We start from the raw sequence: 26,191 nt of genomic DNA on the forward strand, positions 1-26,191 counted from the left end.
TAGATTACACTTCAAGATCGACTATTCTCGGAGCCATTCTTCCTGGAAAGGAAAGGCCTGTTATGCACTTAGCTGGGAGGAAAGTAGAATCAGGGAGCAGGAATTCGGCCCTTGGAGTCTGCGCTGACATTTGATACGATCATGCTGATAGGATTGAAGCATCAAACTACATTCCCACCTACCTCTGAAAACCTTTCACCAATTGCTCACGAATCCACCCTCTACCTTTAAAACATGTAAAAACTGCTTCCATCAAGCAAAACTCATGGCAAAATCTCACAATTGTCTGTTAGATCGAGAGAGAGAGATTAAAAAAAGCCCCACTTCTGTTTAAAAAGCATCCAGACTGGACAGAATATCAGATACATTACCTCTCGGGGCTTCATGTGCAAATTGGACTGACCTATCCCCTCCCTACCTCCCCACCTATACTCTCTCCACCTATCTTCTTTTCTCTCCATCCTCGGTCCGCCTCCCCCTCTCTCCCTATTTATTCCAGAACCCTCACCCCATCCCCCTGTCTGATGAAGGGTCTAGGCCCGAAACGTCAGCTTTTGTGCTCCTGAGACGCTGCTTGGCCTGCTGTGTTCATCCAGCCTCACATTTTGTTGTCTTGTGCAAATTGGTAGTCGTCTCTCACGCAGGGCTACTTTTCCTAGGTCGTTTATTGGCGTCCCGCTCAACTCAAAAGTCTGAAAGTAAAGGATGGAATCTCACTCATGATACTTCAGAAAGTAACCCAGCCTCCTTGTTCCACACGCCCCTTCAACCCCACCACACCCGGCACCTTCCCCTGCAACCGCAGGAAGTGCCACACTTGCCCCCACACCTCCTCCCTCACCCCTATCCGAGGCCCCAAGATGACATTCCATAATAAGCAGATGTTCACCTGCACATCTGGAAATGTGGTATACTGTATGGATTGTACCTGGCGTGGCTTCCGCTACAAGCGGAGGCTTGGGGACCGCTTTGCAGAACACCTCCGCTCGGTTCGCAACAAACAACTGCACCTCCCAGTCGCGAACCATTTCAACTCGCCCTCCCATTCCTCAGACGCCATGTCCATCATGGGCCTCCTGCAGCGCCACAATGATGCCACCCGAAGGTTGCAGGGACAGCAACTCATATTCCGCTTGGGAACCCTGCAGCCCAATGGTATCGATGTGGACTTCACAAGCTTCAAAATCTCCCCTTCCCTCACTGCATCCCAAAACCAGCCCAGTTCTTCCCCTCCCCCACTGCATCCCAAAACCAGCCCAGCCTGTCTCCATCTCCTTAACCTGTTCTTCCTCTCACCCATCCCTTCCTCCCACCTCAAGCCGCACCTCCATTTCCTACCTACTAACCTCACCCCGCCTCCTTGACCTGTCCGTCTTCCCTGGACTGACCTATCCCCTCCCTACCTCCCCACCTATACTCTCCTCTCCACCTATCTTCTTTTCTCTTCATCTTCGGTCCGCCTCCCCCTCTCTCCCTATTTATTCCAGAACCCTCACCCCATCCCGCTCTCTGATGAAGGGTCTAGACCCGAAACGTCAGCTTCTGTGCTCCTGAGATGCTGCTTGACGTGCTGTGTTCGTCCGGCTTCACACTTTGTTAGCCAGCTTCCTTGTTCTGCTGCTTTGACGTAGGATGATACTTTTAGCAAGTTTATAAATGAAATCGTTCATTTTTCAGAAAATTTCGGCGGCTCGCAATGTCTTTGAGACGCCCAGCCATTGAGCAAGGCGATATATTAAAGACAATCACTGCTTTTTACATCTAACACCGAACCTCACGGATTTTATTACGCTCAATATTCAGAATGACTCTTTGACATTTAAGGCACTTTATGATTTAGGATGAAATCACAACAGTGTATATAATTTAGTCTAAGGATCTAAATTTATTTCACTGCGTCGCCGGCAGATTTGTTATCGGCAGCAAATTCAGGTTGAAGTAAATAGCAATGAAATCTCATTCCCGCCCATCCCCGGCTTCTGCCTCACAGCAGTGTCGAATGTGAATCAAAACTCCGCCCAGAAAATGTTCAATTAATTCCCTACATTTTCAATCCTTGTTTATCCTGCTAGCTGCAAGATGTTTTAAAGCAAGAGACAATGTCCGGGTGACGTGGACAAATCCATCCCAAAATTTCACCCCGTCCCCTACCCCCGGCCAACTGTAAACTAATGGGAGAGATATAGGAACTGCAGATGCTGGGGAATCCGAGAAAACTCGGTGTAGGGCGAGACGAACATGGCAGGCCAAGCAACATCTTAGAAGCAGGAAAACTGCCGTTTCGGGCCTTCATCAGAAAAGGGGGAGGGGCAGAGGGTCCTGAAATAAATAGGGAGAGATGGGGAGGCGGATAGAAGATGGAGACAGGAGAAGTGGAAAGGAGTCAGACAAGTCAAAGAGGCGGAGATGGAGCCAGTAAAGGTGAGTGTTAGGTGGGGAGGTAGCGAGGAGATAGGTCAGTCCAGGGAGGAGGGACAGATCAAGGGGGCGGGAGGAGGTTAGTCGGTAGGAAATGGGGGTGTGGCTTGACATGGGAGGAGGGCGTAAGTGATAGGAAGAACAGGTTAGGTTGCCTGCCTCTTTGTAGGTTACGTGGAACAGTCCCTCTTCCGCACCTACACAGGCCCCAAACCCCACCTCTTCCTCCGGTACATTGATGACTGTATCGGCGCCGCCTCTTGCTCCCCAGAGGAGCTCGAACAGTTCATCCACTTCACCAACACCTTTCACCCCAACCTTCAGTTCACCTGGGCCATCTCCAGCACATCCCTCGCCTTCCTGGACCTCTCAGTCTCCATCTCAGGCAACCAGCTTGTAACTGATGTCCATTTCAAGCCCACCGACTCCCACAGCTACCTAGAATACACCTCCTCCCACCCAACCTCCTGCAAAAATTCCATCCCCTCTTCCCAATTCCTCCGCCTCCGCCGCATCTGCTCCCAGGATGAGGCATTCCATTCCCGCACATCCCAGATGTCCAAGTTCTTCAAGGACCGCAACTTTCCCCCCACAGTGGTCGAGAATGCCCTTGACCGCGTCTCCCGCATTTCCCGCAACACATCCCTCACACCCCGCCCCCGCCACAACCGCCCAAAGAGGATCCCCCTCGTTCTCACACACCACCCCACCAACCTCCGACACTTCCGCCATCTACAATCTGACCCCACCACCCAAGCTATTTTTCCATCCCCACCCTTGTCTGCCTTCCAGAGAGACCACTCTCTCCGTGACTCCCTTGTTCGCTCCACACTGCCCTCCAACCTCACCACACCCGGCACCTTCCCCTGCTACCGCAGGAAATGCTACACTTGCCCCCGCACCTCCTCCCTCACCCCTATCCCAGGCCCCAAGATGACTTTCCATATTAAGCAGAGGTTCACCTGCACATCTGCCAATGTGGTATACTGTATCCATTGTACCCGGTGTGGCTTCCTCTACATTGGGGAAAACAAGCGGAGGCTTGGGGACCGCTTTGCAGAACACCTCCGCTCGGTTCGCAATAAACAACTGCACCTGCCAGTCGCAAACCATTTCCACTCCCCCTCCCATTCTTTAGATGACATGTCCATCATGGGCCTCCTGCAGTGCCACAATGATGCCACCCGAAGGTTGCAAGGACAGCAACTCATATTCCGCTTGGGAACCCTGCAGCCCAATGGTATCAATGTGGACTTCACCAGCTTCAAAATCTCCCCTTCCCCCACCGCATCCCAAAACCAGCCCAGTTCGTCTCCTCCCCCACTGCATCCCAAAACCAGTCCAGCCTGTCTCTGCCTCCCTAACCTGTTCTTCCTCTCACCCATCCCTTCCTCACACCTCTAGCCGCACCCCCATCTACCTACTAACCTCATCCCACCTCCTTGACCTGTCCGTCTTCCCTGGATTGACCTATCCCCTCCCTACCTCCTCACCTATACTCTCCTCTCCACCTATCTTCTTTTCTCTCCGTCTTTGGCCCGCCTTCCCCTCTCTCCCTATTTATTCCATTTTCCTCACCCCATCCCCCTTTTCTGATGAAGGGTCTAGGCCCGAAACGTCAGCTTTTGTGCTCCCGAGATGCTGCTGGGCCTGCTGTGTTCATCCAGCCTCACATTTTATTATCTTAGGTTAGGGAGATGGGCTGGCTTTGGGATGCAGTGGGGGGAGGGGAGATTTTGAAGCTTGTGAAGTCCACATTGATACCATTGGGCTGCAGGGTTCCCAAGCGGAATATGAGTTGCTGTCCTGCAACTGATAAGGCTCGGTCTCAGTCACGGGTGGAGAGAGAAGCCAGGTTCACATTTCGGGAATAAACCGTGTATCGGAACTGCAAACTGAAAGAACAGCAAACAGATCAACAGGACTGGGGGAAAGAAAAAGATCGTAATTCACTTGTGGGAGGGACTTATTGGGTCGAAGGAGCTGTGAACTGCAGGTGCCCAGGCTGGTGGGGCGGGGGGCGGGCGGAGGTGGAATCATGCCTGTAATGTCTTCCTACAGGCAACAGGTGGCGCTACATTGCCGTGTTTGAGATGCATCCATAACAGATGAAAGCAACCAAGCGCAATTATCAAACGAAGCGTTAGAAGCGGCAATGCAACTAAGATATATGAGCAGAATTAGAATATTTGGCCCATCGAGTCCGTTCCACATTTATTGAAATGTAAATAAGCGCGGCTCTTTACTGCATCCCAGAATGAAATCTCCAGAATCTGGTATCTTATAAATCCAGTACAACGTTGTTTGACTTTGAGCGTAAATTTGCTGATGGTGTAGCTTTGTTTCAAATCATTCTCTTCAAGGATGTTATAACAGACCACTGAAGTAGACAGGACTCGATGTCGGGTCTCCTGGCTTTTAGGCAGGGAGGCTGTCACTGCGCCACACAAGCTCGCCTCATTTGTGGTATGAATGGAGCCTGGAATTTCTATTTGCACGGACTGGAGAGTTCAGCCTTCATATTGGATAGAGTCTGAGAGGCATGACGGAAACACCCTCTATTTTTACATAGTGAAACCTCAAACAACAGTCGAATTATACAATGCAGAAAGTGGTTAATCGGCCTCCCTGCATGTGTTAGCTCTTTGAAAGGACTTTCCACCATCCAATTACCGTCTCCCCCACAACCTCTCCCTATAGTGCTGAACTCATGCTAACCTTCAAGTATTCATTCAATTTCCTTTTGCGAGGGCATTTATTCAACATTCCCCATCGTTCAAGTAGTGCTTTTCTGAGAATAATGTTATGCAGAAAATGCCCTCGCCATATCTCCTGATTCTTTTTCCAACATCATGGGCAATTTCTCTGCCTCCACCATCACTCGGCATCAAGCAGTGTGTCTCAGCAGGCATCCAGCCCGGGTTCCCTGACTGGTACATCTCAGGAAACATAGGAAACAGTGCTTGGCAATTTTGATAGCTTCTTTTGATTCAGACAAAGTCACTTCAAACAGATGAAACAAGTAATTTTATATCTGAGGATACGTGAATAATTATAAAGTCTATTTGCTAAAACATTGCTAATGTGTAGTTTATGGAATAGCAATATTGCGTGTCTTAACCTAAAATCGTTGAGACAGTACAGCTTTCTGTTTTGTACTATGATGCTCCCATGAAATGCCTTGGGACATTTTATTACTTTAAATACTTAAATGTCAGGGGCCCAGATTCGATTCCAGCCTCGGGCGACTGTCAGTGTGGAACTTGTACATGCTCCCAGTGCCTGCGTGGGTTTCCACCAAGTTCTCCGGCTTCCTCCCAGAGTCGAGAGATGTGCCGGTAAGGTGGATTGGCCATGCTATATTTCCCATAGTGTCCAGGGATGTGCAAATTAGGTGGATTAGCCGTGCAAAATGCAAGGTTATAGGGTACGGGAGTGAATCTGCATTTCATGCACTTTGCAGAGTCAATGTGGACTGAGAAAATAGCACATAGAACATAGAAAGGTACAGCACAGTACGGGCCCTTTGGCCCACAATGTTGTGCCATGGAATAATCCTAATCCAAAAATAAAATAACCTAACCTACATTCCCCTCAATTCACTGCTGTCCATGTGCATGTCCAGCAGTCGCTTAAATGTCACTAATGACTCTGCTTCCACGACTACCGCTGGCAAACTATTTCATGCGCTCAGAACTCTCTGGGTGAAGAACCTCCCTCTGACATCTCCTTTATACCTTCCTCCTAACACCTTAAAACTATGACCCCTCGTGGCAGTCAATCCTGCCCTGGGGAAAAGTCTCTGGCTATTGACTCTATCCATGCCTCTCATGACCTTGTACACCTTGATCAGGTCACCTCTCTTCCTCCTTATCTCCAGAGAGAAAAGTCCAAGCTCAGTCAACCTCTCCTCATAAGACAAGCCCTCCACTCCAGGCAGCATCCTGGTAAACCTCCGTTGCACCCTCTCCAAAGCCTCCACATCTTTCCTATGATAGGGTGACCAGAACTGGACACAATATTCCAAGTGTGGTCTCACCAGGGTTTTGTAGAGCTGTAGCATAACCTCGCGGCTGTTAAACTCGATCCCCCTGTTAATGAAAGCCAAAACACCATATGCTTTCTTAACAACCTTATCCACCTGTGCGGCAACTTTGAGGGAGCTATGCACTCGAACACCAAGATCCCGCTGTTCCTCCACACTGCCGAGAATCCTGCCTTTAATACTATATTCAGCATGTAAGTTTGACCATCCGAAATGCATCACTACGCATTTATCCAGGTTGAACTCCATCTGCCATTTCTCAGCCCAGCTCTGCATTCTGTCAATGTCTCACTGAAGCCTGCCATAGCCCTCGATACTATCAACAGCACCTCCAACCTTTCTGTCATCAGCAAACATACTAACCCACCCCTCAACCTCCTCATCCAAGTCATTCATAAAAACTACAAAGAGCAGAGGCCCAAGAACAGAGCCCTGCACTGACCTCCAGGCAGAATACTTACCATCTACAACCACACTCTGCCTCCTGTCAGCCAACCAATTCTGAATCCAGACAACCAAATCACCCTGTATCCCATACCTCCTGGCTTTATGAATGAGCCTGCCGTGGGGAACCTTATCAAATGCCTTGCTGAAGTCCACGTACACCACATCCACTGCTCGACCCTCGTCAACCTGTCTTGCGACTTCCTCAAAGAACTCAAGAAGATTTGTAAGGCATGACCTGCCCCTCACAAAGCTATGCTGACTCCCTTTAATCAAGCTATGCTTTTCCAAATAGTCATAAATCCTATCCCTCAGAATTCTTTCCAAAACCTTGCTGACCACAGACGTAAGACTGGTCTGTAATTTCCAGGGATTTTCCTATTCTCTTTCTTGAAAAGAGGAACAACATTTGCCTCCCTCCAATCTTCCGGTACGACTCCTGTGGAGAGTGAGAAAGCAAAAATCTTCGCCAGCGGCTTAGCAACCTCCTTTCTCGCTTCCCGGAGCTTGTTGGGCTAAATGGCCCGTTTCCACACTGGAGGGGACTCTACAAATAAAAAGAAAATGGCTACAGGAAGTATTACGACCATTTCACTTTCGCATCTTAGGAAATACGTCATGTGCTTTCAGTGGGCCTGGACGGTTCCAGAATTGAGAGACTTTAGCTTCCGGGTAAGTTTTGAACTGTTTTCCCCCGCAGAATGAAAAAAAATAAGGAAAAACGTAATAAGTCACATCTGATCATGATGGCTTCGAAGAAGATACACACGTAGAAAAAAAAACTGTTCCGGTTCACTGAGGCTGTTAGGACCGGAAAACAGTCTTTTGGGTGGGGATGGGAGAACGAATTTCACACATAATGATAGTAAGGTAATGTTACGTCTGATGCGAGCAATTAGTTATTTCAGAGGAAATCAATTGGAACATTTCAAGGAAATAAACTTTTCCAGCAGTGAAAATTTCGAAATCTAAAAGGGCTGGGGTTATTGTAGTGGAGTGGGGCACTACGGTCCCCTTCTGCGTCATATGACTGCATAAAGACTGAATTTAAAAAAGAACATAGAGGCAGCTTCATTATCACTGAGAAGTCGTCTCGGAAACTTAATCGGGAACGCGTCAATGACAGAGAGGACTGGTCTCCTGGTTCAAGACAGAATGAAGACAGCGCCTCTGGCAATCTACACTGGGCAGATTCCTCTGTACACTTTCACAGCTCGTAATAGCTCCAATTTCAGACAAAACAAGTGGCATCTCAGGTCTTCAAACCAAAAGGACACTAAAAGAAGGGACTCCTGTGCGTGCTGCACCTATATAACTGTACAAAAAAGGCGATGTTTAGGCTTGCGACATGCAATTGTTCAGAATTATAGTAAAAACAGCGAGATATCTTTTCAACAGATGCTTTAAAAAACCGCTTCTTACAGATCTTTAGAAAATTTCAATGATCGTTTGAAGGACAAGCCAGTAATTCAGCTCAGTAGATGCGTGTGAAGAGGGTATTGGCCCTCGGTGTAACCGACGATTTATAATTATTAGGTACCAGTCTAATCTATTGCTCAGATACTTTAAAGTTTCAATTACTGTTACCAATTCTGAAATAAAAACGATTGCATTCGAAATGGAACTTAAAAAGAGTTCAAGGAGACAAAATCTTCAAATTTATCGAACACATGTAGTATTTAGTTATGCAAATGCTAGTGTTGGCTCTGCATTGTGAATTTCACTCGTGTGGCAATCCACCGGCCCTGGTCGAAGATCTCGTGACTCAATCTCATATTCTACCAATCGCGCTGGCGAATGTACATGCAATCAGCTAATTAAAGAGATAATCTGAATTGAAGTGTGAATTGGAAAAAAAATCTGGCTCTGAAGTCTTTATTAGCGTTGACTACGTATGCTTCCAGACTTCGAGCAACGTGATTGAATTTTAGCTGCTCTCAAATGTAACTTGGGATGGACAACAACGCTAGGAATGATCATATCTGGGAAAAGAGGACCAAAAATCTCCATAGAATCCCACAGTATGGAAACATACCATTTGGCACAATAAATCTACACCGAATTTCGGAAGAGCATCCCATCCAAACTCACCCACGAGCCTTTCTATCCCGTAACCCTGCATTTCCCACGGCTAATCCACCTATCCTGCACATCACTGGACACTACGGGCAATTTAGCATAACCTGTCCGCCGAACCTACACAAAAGAGTACAAAAAAGTATAATTTGTTTCCGATTAAACCCGTCAGAATACAAAATGCAAAGCCACAATCCAAAACACAACTTCATTTCCAATACGAAGTTTATCTCAATATAAAGGAATATGGAGAAGAAAGGGATAGTTTGCACTAAATTTTCACGACCTTGATACACCGGAAACAAAACAGAAAATGTTGCAGAAAGTCAACAGATGTGGTAGCATCTTTGGTAAAAGAAACAGGATTAAGGCTTCGTATCCAGTGTGACTCGTTTTCAATTTTCAATTTTTCATGCGTTTTATATATTTAATTCCACCGATACTTTCCTGTCTGACTTTGATTCAGTTTTGGGAATGTTTTCACTGGAACAAACAGACATCGCTACAATATTGAAAATATGGCTATGTCCAGTTATGTTGGCAGTACGACAATATAATTTTGTTTCTGCTACACTGTGGAAAACTGTCACAACAACAATATTCCAGATTAGTGAAAGGAAACTTTTTGGTTTGTTGAATACGATACCTAAAGCAGGTAGACTGGAGATCCAGTCACTCAGAGAGGTGGTGGTGATTTTCTGGGGGTCTTGAGTGTTACGGCAAAATGTGAACCAGTCGGAGTGAGGAAGGTGATTTCCGAGACGCCAGCGAAATATTAGAAGGTGCGGTGGCCTCTAAAATGGAGTGTATGAGCGGATGACGATAAGGAGCGGTGGGGGCGTGAGACGTGAGGGCGCGAACGGTGGTAAAGAGAACGGGAAGAAGATATGATGTGATGAGTGGTGGAGGAAGGGCTGAGGAGGAGGAGAATGAGGTAAGGACCAGGAGTCAATGGTATAAGAAGGTAGGCTTGGACCTATTGGTTTCACTTCACTAGCACTAGGACGAAGGCTGTAACAAGAAGGAGCAGGTCTATTGGAACGGACTTCGTTTGGAACGTGCTGCAACATATGACCTGGAGAATTGAATAACTGAGTATGTAGAGATAGCTATAATCTAACCCAGAAAAGTGGAGGGGGAATTCACGAGAGGGAAAGTAAAGAACGAGAACATACAACTCCATAGTGCAGCTGAGTGAAACAGGTAATGAGAACCAGAGTGCAACAGCCATCAAATGGCTGGTACAGAAAATGGAGCTCAGACTAAGGAACACTGTTAAGAAGGAAAATCTAGGGAGGAAAAAATATAAATCTCCACACTCTTTGATTGAATGCAGGCAGCATTAGTAAAAAGATCAAAGAGTTTATAGCAGGAATGAATGCGTGTGATAAATGGCCGTGCAGCTATGCGACTGTCAGATGAACAAGGCTGCAATTGAAGCTCTAGAGTGGCCAAGGACAGTATCTATTTGGTTAAAGCTAGCAAATAATTGACTTCTGGGTGTACTAAATTGGACTCAAACATCAGGGAAGATTTTAAAAAGGAGCAAATTTGCAAGAAAACGGCAGAATCTAGTAGTACGGGTGTTCTTGCGATGGATGAAAGTTCTTGCAGAGTGAATGATTTCGCATTTTTTTGTATTATGTTCCATCTGTCATGCTCTTTGCCATTTTCTAAGTCCTCTGAAGGCATTTTATCATCTCCTCCAAAACATATATCCTGTTTAGCTTTGTATAATTTACATTTTTGGAAATGGTGCCTTTGGTCCATACTTTATTAATACATAGTGAAAATCTGATTCCCATGTATTGATGATTGTGGTAGCCCACTATTCTTAGTCTGCCAATATGGAAGTGTCCGGTATACTATTACTTTGTATTTTCTGTCTGTTAGCCAATCCTTATACATGTCCAACATTACATGTTATCCTTGTGCTTTAATTCGCCTAACCAGCCTGGTGTAGGGACTTTATGAAAAGTCATCTGAAAAAAAAAAGTGCATACTACCTTCGTTCGCTCCTTCTGTCAATTTTGTTAGTAACATCTTGAGGAAAAAAAACCCTTCAAGTTCATGAAACATGATTTTCCATTCGCCAAATCATGTTTATTATGCCCAGTCAGATCATTACCATCTCGGTGTCTATTTATCACATCCCTTATAGTTGATTCTTGAGCTTCACCTACTAATGGTGTAAGCTAACTGGTTTGTAGTTTCTTACTGTATCAGTGATAATGGGAACTGCAGATGCTGGAGAATCCAAGACAACAAAGTGTGGAGCTGGATGAACGCAGCAGGCCCAGCAGCAGCTCAGGAGCACAAAAGCTGACGTTTCGGGCCTAGTCCCTTCATCAGAGAGGGGGATGGGGAGAGGGAACTGGAATAAATAGGGAGAGATGGGGAGGCGGACCGAAGATGAAGAGAAAACAAGATAGGTGGGGAGGAGAGTATAGGTGAGGAGGTAGGGAGGGGATAGGTCAGAAGAGAAGATGGACAGGGCAAGGAGGCAGGATGAGGTGGGAGGTAGGAAATTGAGGTGCGGCTTGAGATGGGTGGAAGGGATGGGTGAGAGGAAGAACAGGTTAGGGAAGCAGAGACAGGCTGGGCTGGTTTTGGGATGCAGTGTGTGGAGGGGATGAGGTGGGCTGATTTTGTGAGGCAGTGGGGGGAGGGGAAGAACTGGGCTGGTTTTGGGATGCAGTGGGGGAAGGGAGACTTTGAAGCTTGTGAAATCCACATTGACACCATTGGGCTGCAGGGTTCCCAAGCGGAATATGAGTTGCTGTTCCTGCAACCTTTGGGTGGCATCATTGTGGCACTGCAGGAGGCCCAGGAATGACATGTCATCTGAGGAATGGGAGGGGGAATTGAAATGGTTCACGACTGGGAGGTGCAGTTGTTTGTTGCGAACCGAGCGGAGGTATTCTGCAAAGCGGTCCCCAAGCCTCCGCTTGGTTTCCCCAATGTAGAGGGAGCCACACCGGGTGCAATAGATACAATATACCACATTGGGGGATGTGCAGGTGAACATCTGCTTAATATGAAAGGTCATCTTGGGGCCTGGGATGGGGGTGAGGGAGGAGGTGTGGGGGCAAGTGTAGCACTTCCTGAGGTTGCAGGGGAAGGTGCCGGGTGTGGTGGGGTTGAAGGGGAGTGTGGAGCAGACAAGGGAGTCATGGAGAGAGTGGTCTCTCCGGAAGGCAGACAAGGGTGGGGATGGAAAAATAGCTTGGGTGGTGGGGTCGGATTGTAGATGACGGAAGTGTCGGAGGATGATACGTTGTATCCGGAGGTTGGTGGGGTGGTGTGTGAGAACGAGGGGGATCCTCTGGGGGCAGTTGTGGCAGGTGCGGGGTGTGAGGGATGTGTTGCGGGAAATGCGGGAGACGCGGTCAAGGACATTCTCGATCACTATGGGGGGGAAGTTGCGGTCCTTGATGAATGTGGACATCTGGGATGTGCGGGAGTGGAATGCCTCATCCTGGGAGCAGATGTGGTGGAGGCGAAGGAATTGGGAATAGGGGATGGAATTTTTGCAGGAGGGTGGGTGGGAGGAGGTGTATTCTAGGTAGCTGTGGGAGTCAGTGGGCTTGAAATGGACACCAGTTTCTAGCTGGTTACCTGAGTTGGAGACTGAGAGGTCCAGGAAGGTGAGGGATGTGTTGGAGATGGCCCAGGTGAACTTGAGGTTGGGGAGGAAGGTGTTACTGAAGTGGATGAACTGTTCGAACACCTCTGGGGAGCAAGAGGCGGCGCCTATACAGTCATCAATGTAACGGAGGAAGAGGTGGGGTTTGGGGCCTGTGTAGGTGTGGAAGAGGGACTGTTCCACGTAACCTACAAAGAGGCGGGCATAGCTTGGGCCCATGCGGGCACCTATGGCCACCCACTTTGTCTGTAGGAAGTGGGAGGAATTCGCAAGGTTCAAAATCTCCCCTTCCCCCACTGCATCCCAAAACCAGCCCAGTTCGTCCCGTCCCCTCATTGCATCACAAAACCAGCCCAGCTCATCCCCTCCCCCCACTGCATCCCAAAACCAGCCCAGCCTGTCTCAGAGATAATGGGAACTGCAGATGCTGGAGAATCTGCTTCCCTAACCTGTTCTTCCTCTCACCCATCCCTTCCTCCCACCTCAAGCCGCACCTCCATTTCCTACCTACTAACCTCATCCCGTCTCCTTGACCTGTCCATCTCCCCTACTGACCTATCCCCTCCCCTCCCTACCTCCTCACCTATACTCTCCTCTCCACCTATCTTGTTCATCTCCATCTTCGGTCCGCCTCCCCCTCTCTCCCTATTTAATCCAGTTCCCTCTCCCCGTCCCCCTCTCTGGTGAAGGGTCTAGGCCCGAAACGTCAGCTTCTGTGCTCCTGAGATGCTGCTTTGCCTGCTGTGTTCATCCAGCTCCACACTTTGTTATCTTGTAGTTTCTTGCTTTCTGTTTTGTTCCCTTCTTAAATAGTGGGGTGCTAGTTGACAACTGAAGATGCCACTTTCATAAACCATATCTTGAATCTGGCAAGGACTGGTCCAGCCTGATACCCAGTATTTTACTGATACTACGAGCATGTCCTACGGTACCAAAAGGACATTATGAAGGGGAAGGAATAAGAGTTGGTTCAGAATTTGAAGGTCTTGAAGTCAGTGTGAAGTCCAGACGGTTGTAAAGTGCCTCGTCGGAAGGTGAGATGTTGCATCTTCAGGTTGCATTGTGATTCACTGTCGCCCTGCAGAATGCCGAGGACAGACACATGGGCACGCTCGCAGGACGCTGGGTTAAAATGACCAGCTACTGGAAGATAATAAAACGTGAGGCTGGATGAACACAGCAGGCCAAGCAGCATCTCAGGAGCACAAAAGCTGACGTTTCGGGCCGAGACCCTTCATCAGAGAGGGGGATGGGGAGAGGGAACTGGAATAAATAGGGAGAGAGGGGGAGGCGGACCGAAGATGGAGAGTAAAGAAGATAGGTGGAGAGAGTGTAGGTGGGGAGGTGGGGAGGGGATGGGTCAGTCCAGGGAAGACGGACAGGTCAAGGAGGTGGGATGAGGTTAGTAGGTAGCTGGGGGTGCGGCTTGGGGTGGGAGGAAGGGATGGGTGAGAGGAAGAACCGGTTAGGGAGGCAGAGACAGGTTGGACTGGTTTTGGGATGCAGTGGGTGGGGGGGAAGAGCTGGGCTGGTTGTGTTGTGCAGTGGGGGGAGGGGACGAACTGGGCTGGTTTAGGGATGCAGTAGGGGAAGGGGAAGATCTGCTGGAAGATCGCGGTTCTGCTTCCGCACAGGCTGTCATGATTCCCTGGAGGGCACTACAGCAGCGCAGGAGCATCGAAACTGAAAGCAGTTTGAAAGCAAGGAAGTGCTGAGAATCAACATGGCTTCCACACAGCACCTTCAGAGTTTCACCGAAGAGATAACTTGTCCAATTTGTCTTGATTTTTTCACAGATCCTGTAATACTGGAGTGCGGACACAATTTCTGCTGCTCTTGTATCACCCAGAGTTGGGAAACTAAGGGGATAAACTCCTGCCCGGAATGTAGAAAGCAGTTTCCGGAAAGAAACCTCAGGGTAAATCGAGCCATAGCAAATCTGGCCGAGAAAGCTCGAGAATTAAATCTGAACCCGAAAGACGAGAAAAGCAAACTTCACTGTGAGGATCATCAGGAAGAACTGAAGCTGTTCTGTGAAACTGACAAGGAATTCATCTGTGTGATCTGTCGAGAGTCGCGGAAACACAGAGAGCACCACTTCATTCCGATTTTAGAAGCTGTTGAAAGTTATATGGTAAATAGGGCACGCTTCATTTCAACACATTTCTGTGATTCGATCCATCGTTTCTGTATCTTCTTTTCTGTCTCAATTCCAGGAGCAGCTGAAATCTTTATTAGAGTGTCTCAGGAAGAGGAAATCAGCAGTTCTACAAACGGAACTGAACCAGAAACGGAAGATTTCTGAAGTGAAGGTGAGGTCTTCCTGTGTTGATTTTCCGGGATCTCTGTTATTTTTGTTCCTGTTCTCGCAGGACATTAGTGACGTTTTACATTTCATTTGGTAGAAAAAAGCGAGCAGTCTGCAGACCCACATCACTTCCGAGTTCACTAAAATGCGCCAGATTGTCACTGAAAAAGAGCAAAGTTTACTCAGAGATCTCAGGGAAGAAGAGGAGAGAATTCTAGAACCAATGGAGAAAAACCTTCGAGAGATTCAGGATAATTTAAATTCTATTGAAGAGGATCTTGTAAAGTTGCAGAAACAGATGGAGGAAAAAGACGAAATGACATTTCTAAAGGTGAGGGAATATATTTTTGGGTGAATTCAGAAGTAACAAAGTAACTCACAGTAACTATCAAGTTTACATATCATTTACTGAAAAAAGTAGTCAGAATTATCCGAATTCTTGCCTATCCCTGGATAGCTCTACCGTTGTCACTGGGGTAATTATTCCTATATGTCTGCTGAATCACAGGAACACAAGCATTATCCTGGGAATAAGTTCTTCTCATTCTGACATTTGTTTTGTGATATTTATCTTGCCCAAATGTAATATTGCCTTGGAACTCCCATTGTAATCCAGTTTTAGTTACATGTGGTGAGTGGGAGTGTGGCTTTGTGTAGGTAATCAAGGTTCGTAATAACTGGATTATTCCTGGTGCCAAAGAGATAAGTCTGAGATTTGTAAGTAGATAAGGAGAGCAAGTTAAATATCCAGAGCAAGTAAGGGCAAGACAGAGGATGCGATAAGACTGCTAAATTAATATGCATTTATTTCAATGCAACCGGCCTGACAGGCAAGGCAGATGAACTTAGGGCATGGTTGGGAACAGGGGACTGGGATATCATAGCTATACAAAGGCATGGCACAAGGGGGAGTAGGGCAGGCAGCTTAATGTTCCAGAGTATAGATGCCATAGAAAAGATTGAAAGGGATGCAAGATAGCAGGGAGAGTAGCATTTTTGCACAAGACCATAGAATCCCTACAGTGTGGAAACAGGTCACTCAACCCAACAAGTCCCCACCGACCCTCCAAAGAGTATTCCACCCAGGCCCACCCCATTTCTGTTACCCTGTATTTCCCAAGGCTTATCAACCTAGTCTACATATCCCTGGACAATTCCGCATGGCCAGTCCACCTAAGCAATACAGTTCTGGACTGTGGGAGGAAACTGGAGCACCCTCCCAGAAATGGTCAGAATGTGAAAAATCCATACAGACACTTGCCTGAGGGTTGAATTTAACCTGGGTTCCTGGCACTGTAAGGCAGCAATGCTAACTACTGAGCCACCGTGCTGTCTAAGGTTAGCATTATGGCTGTACTTAGGCAGGATATTCCTGGGACAATGTCAAATTGAGTTATATGGCTAGAACTGAGGAATAAGAAAGGGATGATCAGCATATTGGAATTGTACTATAGGCCTCCCAAGAGTCAACCGAAAGTTGAGAAGCAAATATGTAAGGAAATCTCAAATATCTATCAGAATGATAGGGTTATAATCGCAGGGGATTTAAACTTTCCAAACATTGACTGGGACTGCCATAGTCTTAAGGGCTCAGATAGAGAGAAATTTGTTAAGTGTGTACAAGAAAATGTTCTTAGTCACTATGGGGATGTACCTACTAGGGAAGGAGAAAAATCTGACCTTCTATTGGGAAATGAGGCAGGGCAAGTGACTGCCATGTCAGAGAGGAAGCACTTTGGGCAAGTGGTCACAATTCTAATAGTTTTAAAATAGTTGCAGAAAAGGATAGACCTGATATAAAAGTTCAAATTTTAAACTGAGGTAAGGCCGATTTTGACAGTTTTAGGCAGGAACTTTCAAAAGTTGATTGGAGGAGACTATTTGGATGGTTGGAAAGCGTAAGGCCTTCAAAAATGATTTAATGAAACAATATGCTCCTGTTAATGTGAAGGACAAGTCTAGTAGGTATAGGGAATGCTGGATGACTCTCAAAATCTCACTTCGTCTTTTATGACAAAGCAGTACTTCACAGTAATTCTATGTGTACCCTCAACAGTCCTGACTGCAAATTTTTTGGTGCAAACAGACATTTCAACACAATTGTGACAATATCCCTCTTCAAGAGAAACAGGACAGAACACATCTCTTGAAGTATTGCCACGGGGACTAATGTTGAGGTCCAGTGTATTTTGCCTCTCCACAAACTTGTTTTCAAAATGCATTATTTTACACTTCTGCTGTCTGCTCATTTCAGCTCAAAAACTTGGAGATATAAATCGCACTGTCTGTCTCCTCCTGCAATTTGTTACCATCAATCTCACTCATTGTGTTTAATTTGCTTTAGGAGGAAGCTTGCTGTGAGACAAGGTAGGACACACTCTGTATTGAAATGCAGTCCCGTATATATATTTCCTGGTTATTGCCACAGTATTAATTTTCCAGTCTTCATGTGACCATAACTTGGCTGATTGATCATAATAATGTACTATTTGACAATTTGGAACTGTGTTAGATTATATACAATTTATGTATAATATTATGCTCAATGACAAGACATAAGGGAAGTATGTTCCATGACCTGAACTGATCACTGTCTCATGTAGAGACAGTGTATTACTTTCCACTTTATACTGACTCAGAGAGTCACATATTCCATGTTTCCAGCAAATGGCCATTCTTGCCTCTGCATGTGTCCTGGCCAACGCAATCAAGTCATGCTTTAAAGGCAAGATGACTTTTTTACACAATAATACAAACTGGCTTTGCAATGCCAACATCCACAGCAGCAAAATCATGTATTTATTGAGCGACTTTGCTGTAATATAAGGTCCCAACCATTAAACAGGTGTGTAAGAAAACATTCAGACAGAATCATAGAAGATGATGTTGACAGTTGTGACAGAAATTATTTAAAGGATTGTCTCAAATAAACAAAGAGAATCAGAGAAGTGCAGACATTGTGCAAGGGAAAACTGGACTTTCATGCCTCATCAGGTGAGGCACTGCCATTTGTAGTACAGCAGCTTGCTGCGAGTGTGTGTTTCAGGAGTCTCAGGGAGAAATGCTTCTGAAGAGTCTTAATGTTTTGAATGTAGACATTGTCACTGCTGGGGCCAAATTGGGAAGGCCTCAATGTGGACTGTATCCCATTGGGGATGATCTTGTTCTGTAGGCACAAACTAAGAAAGGTAATCTGGCTGTATACCTGGTTTGCTTCAGGATATGGTCGAGTAGGTCTTCTTCTGGGCCTAGGCCCGAAACGTCAGCCTTCCTGCTCCTCTGATGCTGCTTGGCCTGCCGTGTTCATCCAGTTCTACACCTTGTTATCCCAGATGCCCTAGCATCTGCAGTTCCTACGCTCTCTGAAACAATTTTAACCCCATTGTGAAGCCTCATCTAAGGATGCCTACCCTGAAGAAGTTACCCTCCTCCCTCTGAAAAAACCTCAGTGGATCTCTCTCCCACTGCAACTCTGTCATAATCTCTTCAGCCTTGAAACTGCTTGACCACATCCTGAAGAAAACCATGTACTGCAGCCACATCACCTTTCTTAGCATGTGCCTACGGAATCAGATCATCCCCAATGTGCTACAGTCCATATTCAGGCCTTCCCAACTTGGCCCCAACCGACAACGTCTACATTCAGAACATTTAGACCCTTTAGAAGCATTTCTCCCTGCGACTCCTGAAACACACACTCGCAGCAACGCGCAGGCATGTCCTGGCACTACAATCAAGCCTACCCCAGCTCAGAACCTCCCTCTCTCAAACCTTCAAGCATCTCTCCTGTTTTTTATTCTTTGGAAGAAGAGTCTAGGCCGAAAAGCCAGCCTTCCTGTTCCTTTGATGCTGCTTGGCCTGCTGTGTTTATCCAACTCTACACTTTATTATCACAGTAATCTGTGAATTTTTTTTTCATGAGTGAAGTAATAATTTAGAAATGAAGCTTTTCGATGTTTTCAACCATTGCCTTGTTCTATAAATTTTCTTTAAACACAGCACATGGATAGGCTTAATGTTTGCCATTTCCTACTGTATGTTATGTCTTGGTAACTCAAAAGCAATACCGATTCAGGCAGATGGTTGGTGTAGAATTTGGCACATTTTAAGGGAGGAAAATAGAATTACAGATAGAGATGTTTAATGGGGAATTCCAGAGCTTGTATCAGGCAAAGCTCTTACAATGGCTTTTCTGCTTATGAATTTAGTTGTGAATACAGCAAAGGGACTCCAAGTCCTGAGAGGAAATCAAGGCCATCTAATAATAATAATCCAGTTGGAAGGTCAAAAGCCAAATGGGGAGTAACTAAAATCAGAGATGTTCAAGAGGCTGGAAATAAAGGAAAGCAGGATTCAAAGAGGGTTACAGAAGCCACTAATCCCGGAGTTTTCATTTAACTTTTCAATCTTTTTGTTTTGTTTTCTGATTACCATAAAGCAAGTACATGAGGTAAATGTTTAGCATCTCCTATGATGTGTGATGAGTTGATAATTAATCTGGTGTCAGTAAGTGGGCCTTTCTTCGGGGCACAGGGCTATCATTTAAAAGTTATCTTTTGCTTAGTTACAGAATCAAGAATGATATTTTACTTTTGCCACATTTTGTGTACGATAGAAAATGCAGAAGTTTTGATGATTTGATTGTTAACAATGTTCCAATAAATTCAAATGGGCAACACCCTTTCTTTAATGTTTACAGGATTAATGAGGAAAATCAAACACTTTCAATAGCTGATGGTGCACTGTCAATTGGAATCTTCAATGGTCCTTTACAGTATACAGCATTGAGAGAAATGATTGATGGCACTAACCTTGGTAAAGCTCTTGTAAAAATTTTCTGATTATGAATTCAGTTGTGAATAGACTACATGGGGCCCAAGGTCCTTAATTAAATTGAGACCATCTACAATAATAATCAAATTCTCTCTGCAAATGCAGCATAGTTTTCTACCCCCATTCTATCTGCCCCATGTTATCACTTCTCTTGCTCCCTTTCTCATTTTCTCATCCAGTGTATTTGTTTCAAATTCACCTCACCAGCTGCTTCTCTCCTTTATTCTACCCATTACCACTCCCTTTTATTCCTTTGTATTCTCATTCATCATCTTTCTCCAAAACGTAGTCAATACAATTATCTTTATATAATTTTGGTGCCAATTCTATTATATATGTTGTAATTTAATTTTGTGCCTCATGTCTGAGGTTGATATTAGGTGAGGCTTGCGTAAGAAAATCTGTTGTCTGCTTTTCAGGAAGAATCACACACGCGCACACACGCACGCACGCACACACTCCACTTCTCCAACTTTCTCTCCACTCCTCAGCCCCCGACCTTTGTTTTCCCACCACCTGTTCCTCTTCCACCCTCATTCTGTGTTATCTCCTGTACATTCATATTCTCTCCGTGTCTCCTGCTCCCTCTAATGGCATTATTTTAATTTTTCCCCAGTTCCAGCCTCTCTGACTTTGGATCCTAACACAGCGAATCCACGGCTCATCCTGTCTGAAGACCAGACCAGTGTGAGGCTCGGAGACAAACGGCAGCAGCTCTTAGACACCCCAGAGAGATTTGATCCCTGGCCCTGTGTACTGGGATCAGAAGGATTCACGTCAGGGAGACATTACTGGGAGGTGGAGGTGAGGGAGAAGACTCAGTGGACTATGGGAGTAGCTAGAGAGTCAATGGACCGGAAAGGGAGCATTGGACTGCAGCCTGAGCCTATATACTGGATTGTTGGGCTACTTCATTCAAGTGAATATTTTGCTCTCTGTGCCAACTCACTGAAGCCTCTCACACTGAGCAGCACACCTCAAAAGATTGGTGTTTTCTTGGACTATGAGGGTGGACAGGTGTCATTTTACAATGCAGACAACATGTTCCATCTCCACACTTTCACCCACACTTTCAATGAGAAGCTCTTTCCCATTTTCTGCCCAGGACTGGATGATCATGGAAAAAATACTGCACCACTGACCATTTGTGGCATTTAGGAAGACTGAAAGATGTGTGCACCAACACATCTACCACTAAAGCCTCACTAATCCCAACATCCAGCACTTGTCCCATATCCTTCAAAGTTATGATATTTAAAGTCCTTATCCAAATATTTTTTAAATGTTGTAGGGTTTCTGGCCTCCACTACCTTCCCAGGCAGTACATTCCAGATTCCCACTACCCTCTGAGTGAAGGTATGTATGTTAGGCATAGAGAGCTGTGATTAAGTGATTCCCTTGAGGAGGCGGAGAAATATCCTTAAGAGAGAAATCAGGAAGGCAATAAGAAATATAAGATAGCTTTGTCAGATAAGGGTAAGGAGAATCCAAAATATTCTACAAATATATTCAGTGCCAAAGAGTAACTAGGGAAGAAATTGAGATCCTTGAAGAAGATATCAATAAGACCATCTATGTTTTGAAACAGAAGACAGATGAGATCCTAAATGAGTACTTCAGTTCAGTATTTACTGTGGATAAAGATATGGAAATTAGGGAACTTGGGGAAGTAAATATTGATGTCTTGAAAACAGTCCACACTACAAAAGTGGAGGGGTTAGAAGTCTTAAACTGCATAAAGGTAGATAAATCCTCAGACCCTGTTTGACTATATCCCATGACATTGTGTGCAGCTAGGAAATAAATTACGGGGGCCCTAGCAGAGATATTTGTATCATTGACAGCCAGTGCTGGAAGTCTAGAAGGTGGCTAATGTTGTGCCAGTATTTTAAAAAGGCTTTGAGGAAAAGCCAGGGGACCACAGACTGGTGAGCCTGATGTCAATGGTGGTTAAGTTGTTGAAGTAGATTCTGAGAGACAGGAGCCACATGATTTGGAAACGCAAGGACTGTTTAGGGATAGTCAACACGGCTTTGTGCATGGGAAATAATGTCTCAATGGCTTTATTGAGTTTTTTTTGAAAAGGTGGCCAAGTAGATAGATGAGAGGAAAAGCATAGGGTTTGTCCACTTAGACTTCAGCAAGCCCTTTGACAATGGTTCACATGAAAGATTGGTCCAAAAGGCAACAGCCCATGGCGCCTAAGGCAAGTTGGCAAACTGGATCCAAAATGGGCTTACCACGGGGTTCAGCACTGAGACCCTTCCAATTTGTCATTTACATCAACAATTTGAAATATGAATGTAGAAAGTATAATTAGTTACTTTGCAGTTGACATGAAAATGAGGACGATCATCTCAGGTTACAGTCTGACATTGATTAGCTGGTAAATTGGGCAAAGCAATGACAGATGGAATTTATTCCTGATAAATGTGAAGTGATGCATTTTGGGAGGCCCAATAAGGGAGGGACATACAGAATGAATGGTAGGACCCTTGGTAGTACTAACAAACAATGGCACTGTGGTGTCCAAGTCCATAGATTCCCGAATGTGCCAGCACAGATACATAGGGTGGTGAAGAAGACTTGCAAGATTTTGCCTTCATGAGCTGAGGTATAGAATATAGGAGCAAGGTATTCTTACTGCTTTTGGAATACTGTGTGCAGTACTGATTGTCACACAATCAGAAGGTCATGATTGTGCTGGACAGGGTGCAGGAGAGATTTACCAGGATATTGCCCGGGATGAAAAGCCTCAGTTATGATAAGAGACCGGATAGGCTCGGTTTGATTTCCTTGAAGCAGAGGAGGCTGACACGGCATTTGATTGTCTAATACCAAATTGTGACAGGTATAGACAGAATAAATCATGCGAATCTCTTCCCATAGCAGACGTGTGTCAGACCAGAGGGCATAAGTTTAAGGCAAGGAGTAAGTGGTTTACAGGAAATTTGAGAAAGAAGTTTTTCATCCAGAAGTTGGTAGAAATATGGAATGTGCTTAAAATGCCAGGGCCTGGGAGGCTGTGGACCATTTGGAGGTAATGGGATTAGCGCAGTTTGGTGTTTGTTGGTTGGCATAGACATGATAAGTCAAAGGACCTATTTCTATTCTGTTTGACTCTGACTCTAAGCTTACTGCTCTTCACATCCTCAAAGGAGGCTGCCTTGAAAAATAGTCTAAGTTTGTTTATATTTTTGTGAGACCTGGAAGAGCAAAGCCAACAATTCAACCCTAATCAACTTATACTCAGTCATCTGTTCTGTCATATTGATTGATTGCCCACCCCATAGCTTGGCTTTTCTTCATTTCTGTGTCAGATTATGGCAACTGATTTCAAACACAAGGGCCAACGCCGTTTTGATGCCTGCACTCTCCCAGCCACATAAAGTTGTAGATTCATACAGCATGGAAACAGACCCTTTAGCCCAAAGCATCAATGCCAAGTTTCCCAAATTAAACTAGTCCCACTTGCCTGTGTTTGGCCCATATCACTCTAAACTTTACCTAATCATGGACTTGTCCAAATGTCTTTTAAATGTTGCAACTGTACCTGCATTTACCGCTTCCATCAGCAGTTCATTTCACATATGCTCTGAAAAACTGGGTTTAATGATTTAGTACATTTATGACAATGGACAAGCAGTGGATAATCTCCAGTTATTGAGATCTCAACACCATAACCCTTTTGGTTAATAATGTAAATTGTTCACATCCCACTGACAGAGAAACTATAGTCCTGCATCTCTAATCTCTCCAGTTCTCCTGAAAGTATTGAAACTAAATTCTTGACTACATCGATCTATTACTTTGCCACTTCTTTCATTTTATTTCCAAATAACTTTTTGATTTGTGTTCTGTGTGCTTCACATCTGCTCATTATTCTTATTTCAAATTGTGAACAGTTCCCATTGACGTTCTCTTCTCTATTATCACTCAACATAATTTGACCTAAATTCTGAATATCTGTGTAAGCTGTCCATTTTTAATCCACTGAAAAACCCACTATAATATGATAAATGATTGAGATCAATGTTTTGTATTAACAAGTTAATTAAAAGTGACACTGTAAGGGAATAAAAACTACGTGATCAGGTGGGGCCTGACATTCAATATGACCACCAACGATCCTTTGCCTCAGCTTCACTTTAGTTTCCATTTCCCTCAATACATTAAAACGTACAAAATCTGTCCATCTCTGCCTTCAATTTATTGAACACTGGAGTCTTCACAATTCTTGTATGTAAATAATTTCAAAGATTCACAATCACATGTAAAAGTATTTCTGCCTTTTTCAGATCTAAATAATCAGAGCCTTATCCTGAAACTGTGCCAGAATATTTCAGACTTCCTAATCAGGGGAACAATCTCAGTGTCTACACGGTGAAGGCCTTTCAAAATCTTTTACAGTTCAATAAACTAAGCACTCATTGGCCTAAACTCGATGAAGCAGAGGCCTAATTTACTCAGCCTATCATGGATGGCTCTATTGTAACAGGAACTGATTTCACTATAGCAACTGGGTGACAGCTTTCAAAAATAGATTGTTTTTCATTTAAAACATTGTGGTTAAACTTGAATTCTAACCCATGAAATAAACACATTATGTGTCTCCACTTCACTTCTTGAAGTATGAATAATCTTTTCATTTTTGTCAGCAATCTGAAAGTTTTTATTCTTATTCAGGATTTCAAATTGTTCATAAGGAAACAGGAAAAGATTAATTACTAGGGTTGAGGATGTCTTTTGTAAGTGCTACTCAATGCTCCTAGAGGCTAACTGTGGCTATTAATCTGAACCAATTATTTAACTGAAATCTGTAATAGCTGAAATTAACAAAAACACTGCAATATGGTTCTTTCCAATGTTGCTGTTATTTTTGGGCAGTACTCTATGTTTTGTTCCTCAGAAATACTCTCCTAAAATAACAAAGCACAAATACTAACTCACAGCAGATGATGGCAGTATACGAACACAAAACAAAACTCGTCTTTGCCGTGTGTATATGTGCAAGAATAAGTAATAAAATATTGAACTACGCAATCACAGCAGCAAATAATCTGAAGACAAGAAGTTGGTCTTTTGAGACATAAGAACTGTTGGAAGAAAGTGACAAGTAGATAATAATACATCCGTTGTGTCAGTGCTTAGTATTGTTGACATGTTGCCACTTAATGTTGAGGTCAATTCACCTGGGCAGCTAAGAAGGGGAATTTTACAAATACAGGGTGCGTGAGAAACAAAAGTTATTGGTGGAGAAAATCAAGATAATAGTAATCAGAGGATGCACTGTAAGCAGGAATATCTTTCTAACAGCACGAGGAAAACCAGAATAATCTGCAGATGTAAAAAATGAGTGTAGCCTATTCAGCATCTTTAACCATGTCCCACATTCCATTTAAGCAGGCACTGACACTTAGCACAGAAGACAAACTCATTGTGAAATTTAAAACAAAAATCAAAAGTAAGAGAACATGGTTAGGATACAGGTGGAAAGATGCAGGATATTCCGGATGGAGGAAGGTGGATAGTGTTTAGGAATGATGAATTTGTTACTCAGAAATAGGTTTGTTCACATTGAAGATACGTGCCAAAAGGATCTGGAGAAACAGGGTGAACTAATAGCAATGTAAGAATGGTGCGAGTATGGTAAGATCATCCAGGCCATTTCTTTCTTTATTATTCTGGTGAATGAAACTTGGGTGAAGAAAATAGCAAATAGAAATAACTAACTGTGAACCAGCAAAAATAGTAATATTTTTTGCAAATTATCCAGATTGTAATTCATATGTGGCAATGCCTGCGTATATTTTCTAGCCCATAGTTAACCTGGAGAAGTTGGGGGCACACTACCTTTTTGAGAGCAACTACAGTAGGATTCAAACACAAAGCTGTGCATATTACAGATAAGGCAAAGACAGCATATTTCTCTCTCAAAAACAAATTCATCAGCCAATCTTGTTTTCAAACAAAAAAAACACAACTGAGTTGGCTCCTAATCCTTTTCTTTCAGATTTGTTTTCAGTTGGCAGAATTTGAACTCCCATAGCCTCCACACACAGATTTGAACTCGTTTCTCCAGGCCATTAGTTCCGAATCCTGGATTACTCCTCCAGAATCATGACCATTCTGGTGCAAATCTTCTGACAAAAAGAAGAAATGACCAAATAAAAATAAAAAGGAACTTGGGAAGTTATTAGATGAAACATTTCCATTAGATAAGAACAAAAACTAGGAGGAAGTATGATTCATCCAAACATTGATTAAAGAGTAAAAATGAGAGAACAGGTGGGTAATATACCAGGCAATACTAACTAAGGTAAAGTGGGGGGACATAAGATAGCCATGTATACAATGGACTGCAAAATATGACTGCTAAAGATATTACCCAATTTCCAAACAAAAGACAACTGTCATGCAA

At 44.5% G+C, this 26,191-nt stretch overlaps 1 protein-coding gene across 1 annotated transcript; it reads left to right on the forward strand.

Annotated features, from left to right (window-relative positions):
- The first annotated feature begins 14,247 nt into the window (after positions 1-14,247).
- LOC125446537 (zinc-binding protein A33-like) lies at positions 14,248-24,391 on the forward strand. Its single transcript, XM_048520173.2, has 6 exons — positions 14,248-14,763; positions 14,846-14,941; positions 15,035-15,268; positions 17,282-17,304; positions 19,637-19,752; positions 20,387-24,391. Exons 1-6 carry the CDS (start codon positions 14,353-14,355, stop codon positions 20,926-20,928), a joined length of 1,422 nt encoding a protein of 473 aa, XP_048376130.1. The 5' UTR covers positions 14,248-14,352; the 3' UTR covers positions 20,929-24,391.
- The last annotated feature ends 1,800 nt before the right edge of the window (positions 24,392-26,191 follow it).

This window comes from Stegostoma tigrinum, chromosome 34, assembly GCF_030684315.1.
Source record: "Stegostoma tigrinum isolate sSteTig4 chromosome 34, sSteTig4.hap1, whole genome shotgun sequence".
Lineage (NCBI taxonomy): Eukaryota > Metazoa > Chordata > Chondrichthyes > Orectolobiformes > Stegostomatidae > Stegostoma > Stegostoma tigrinum.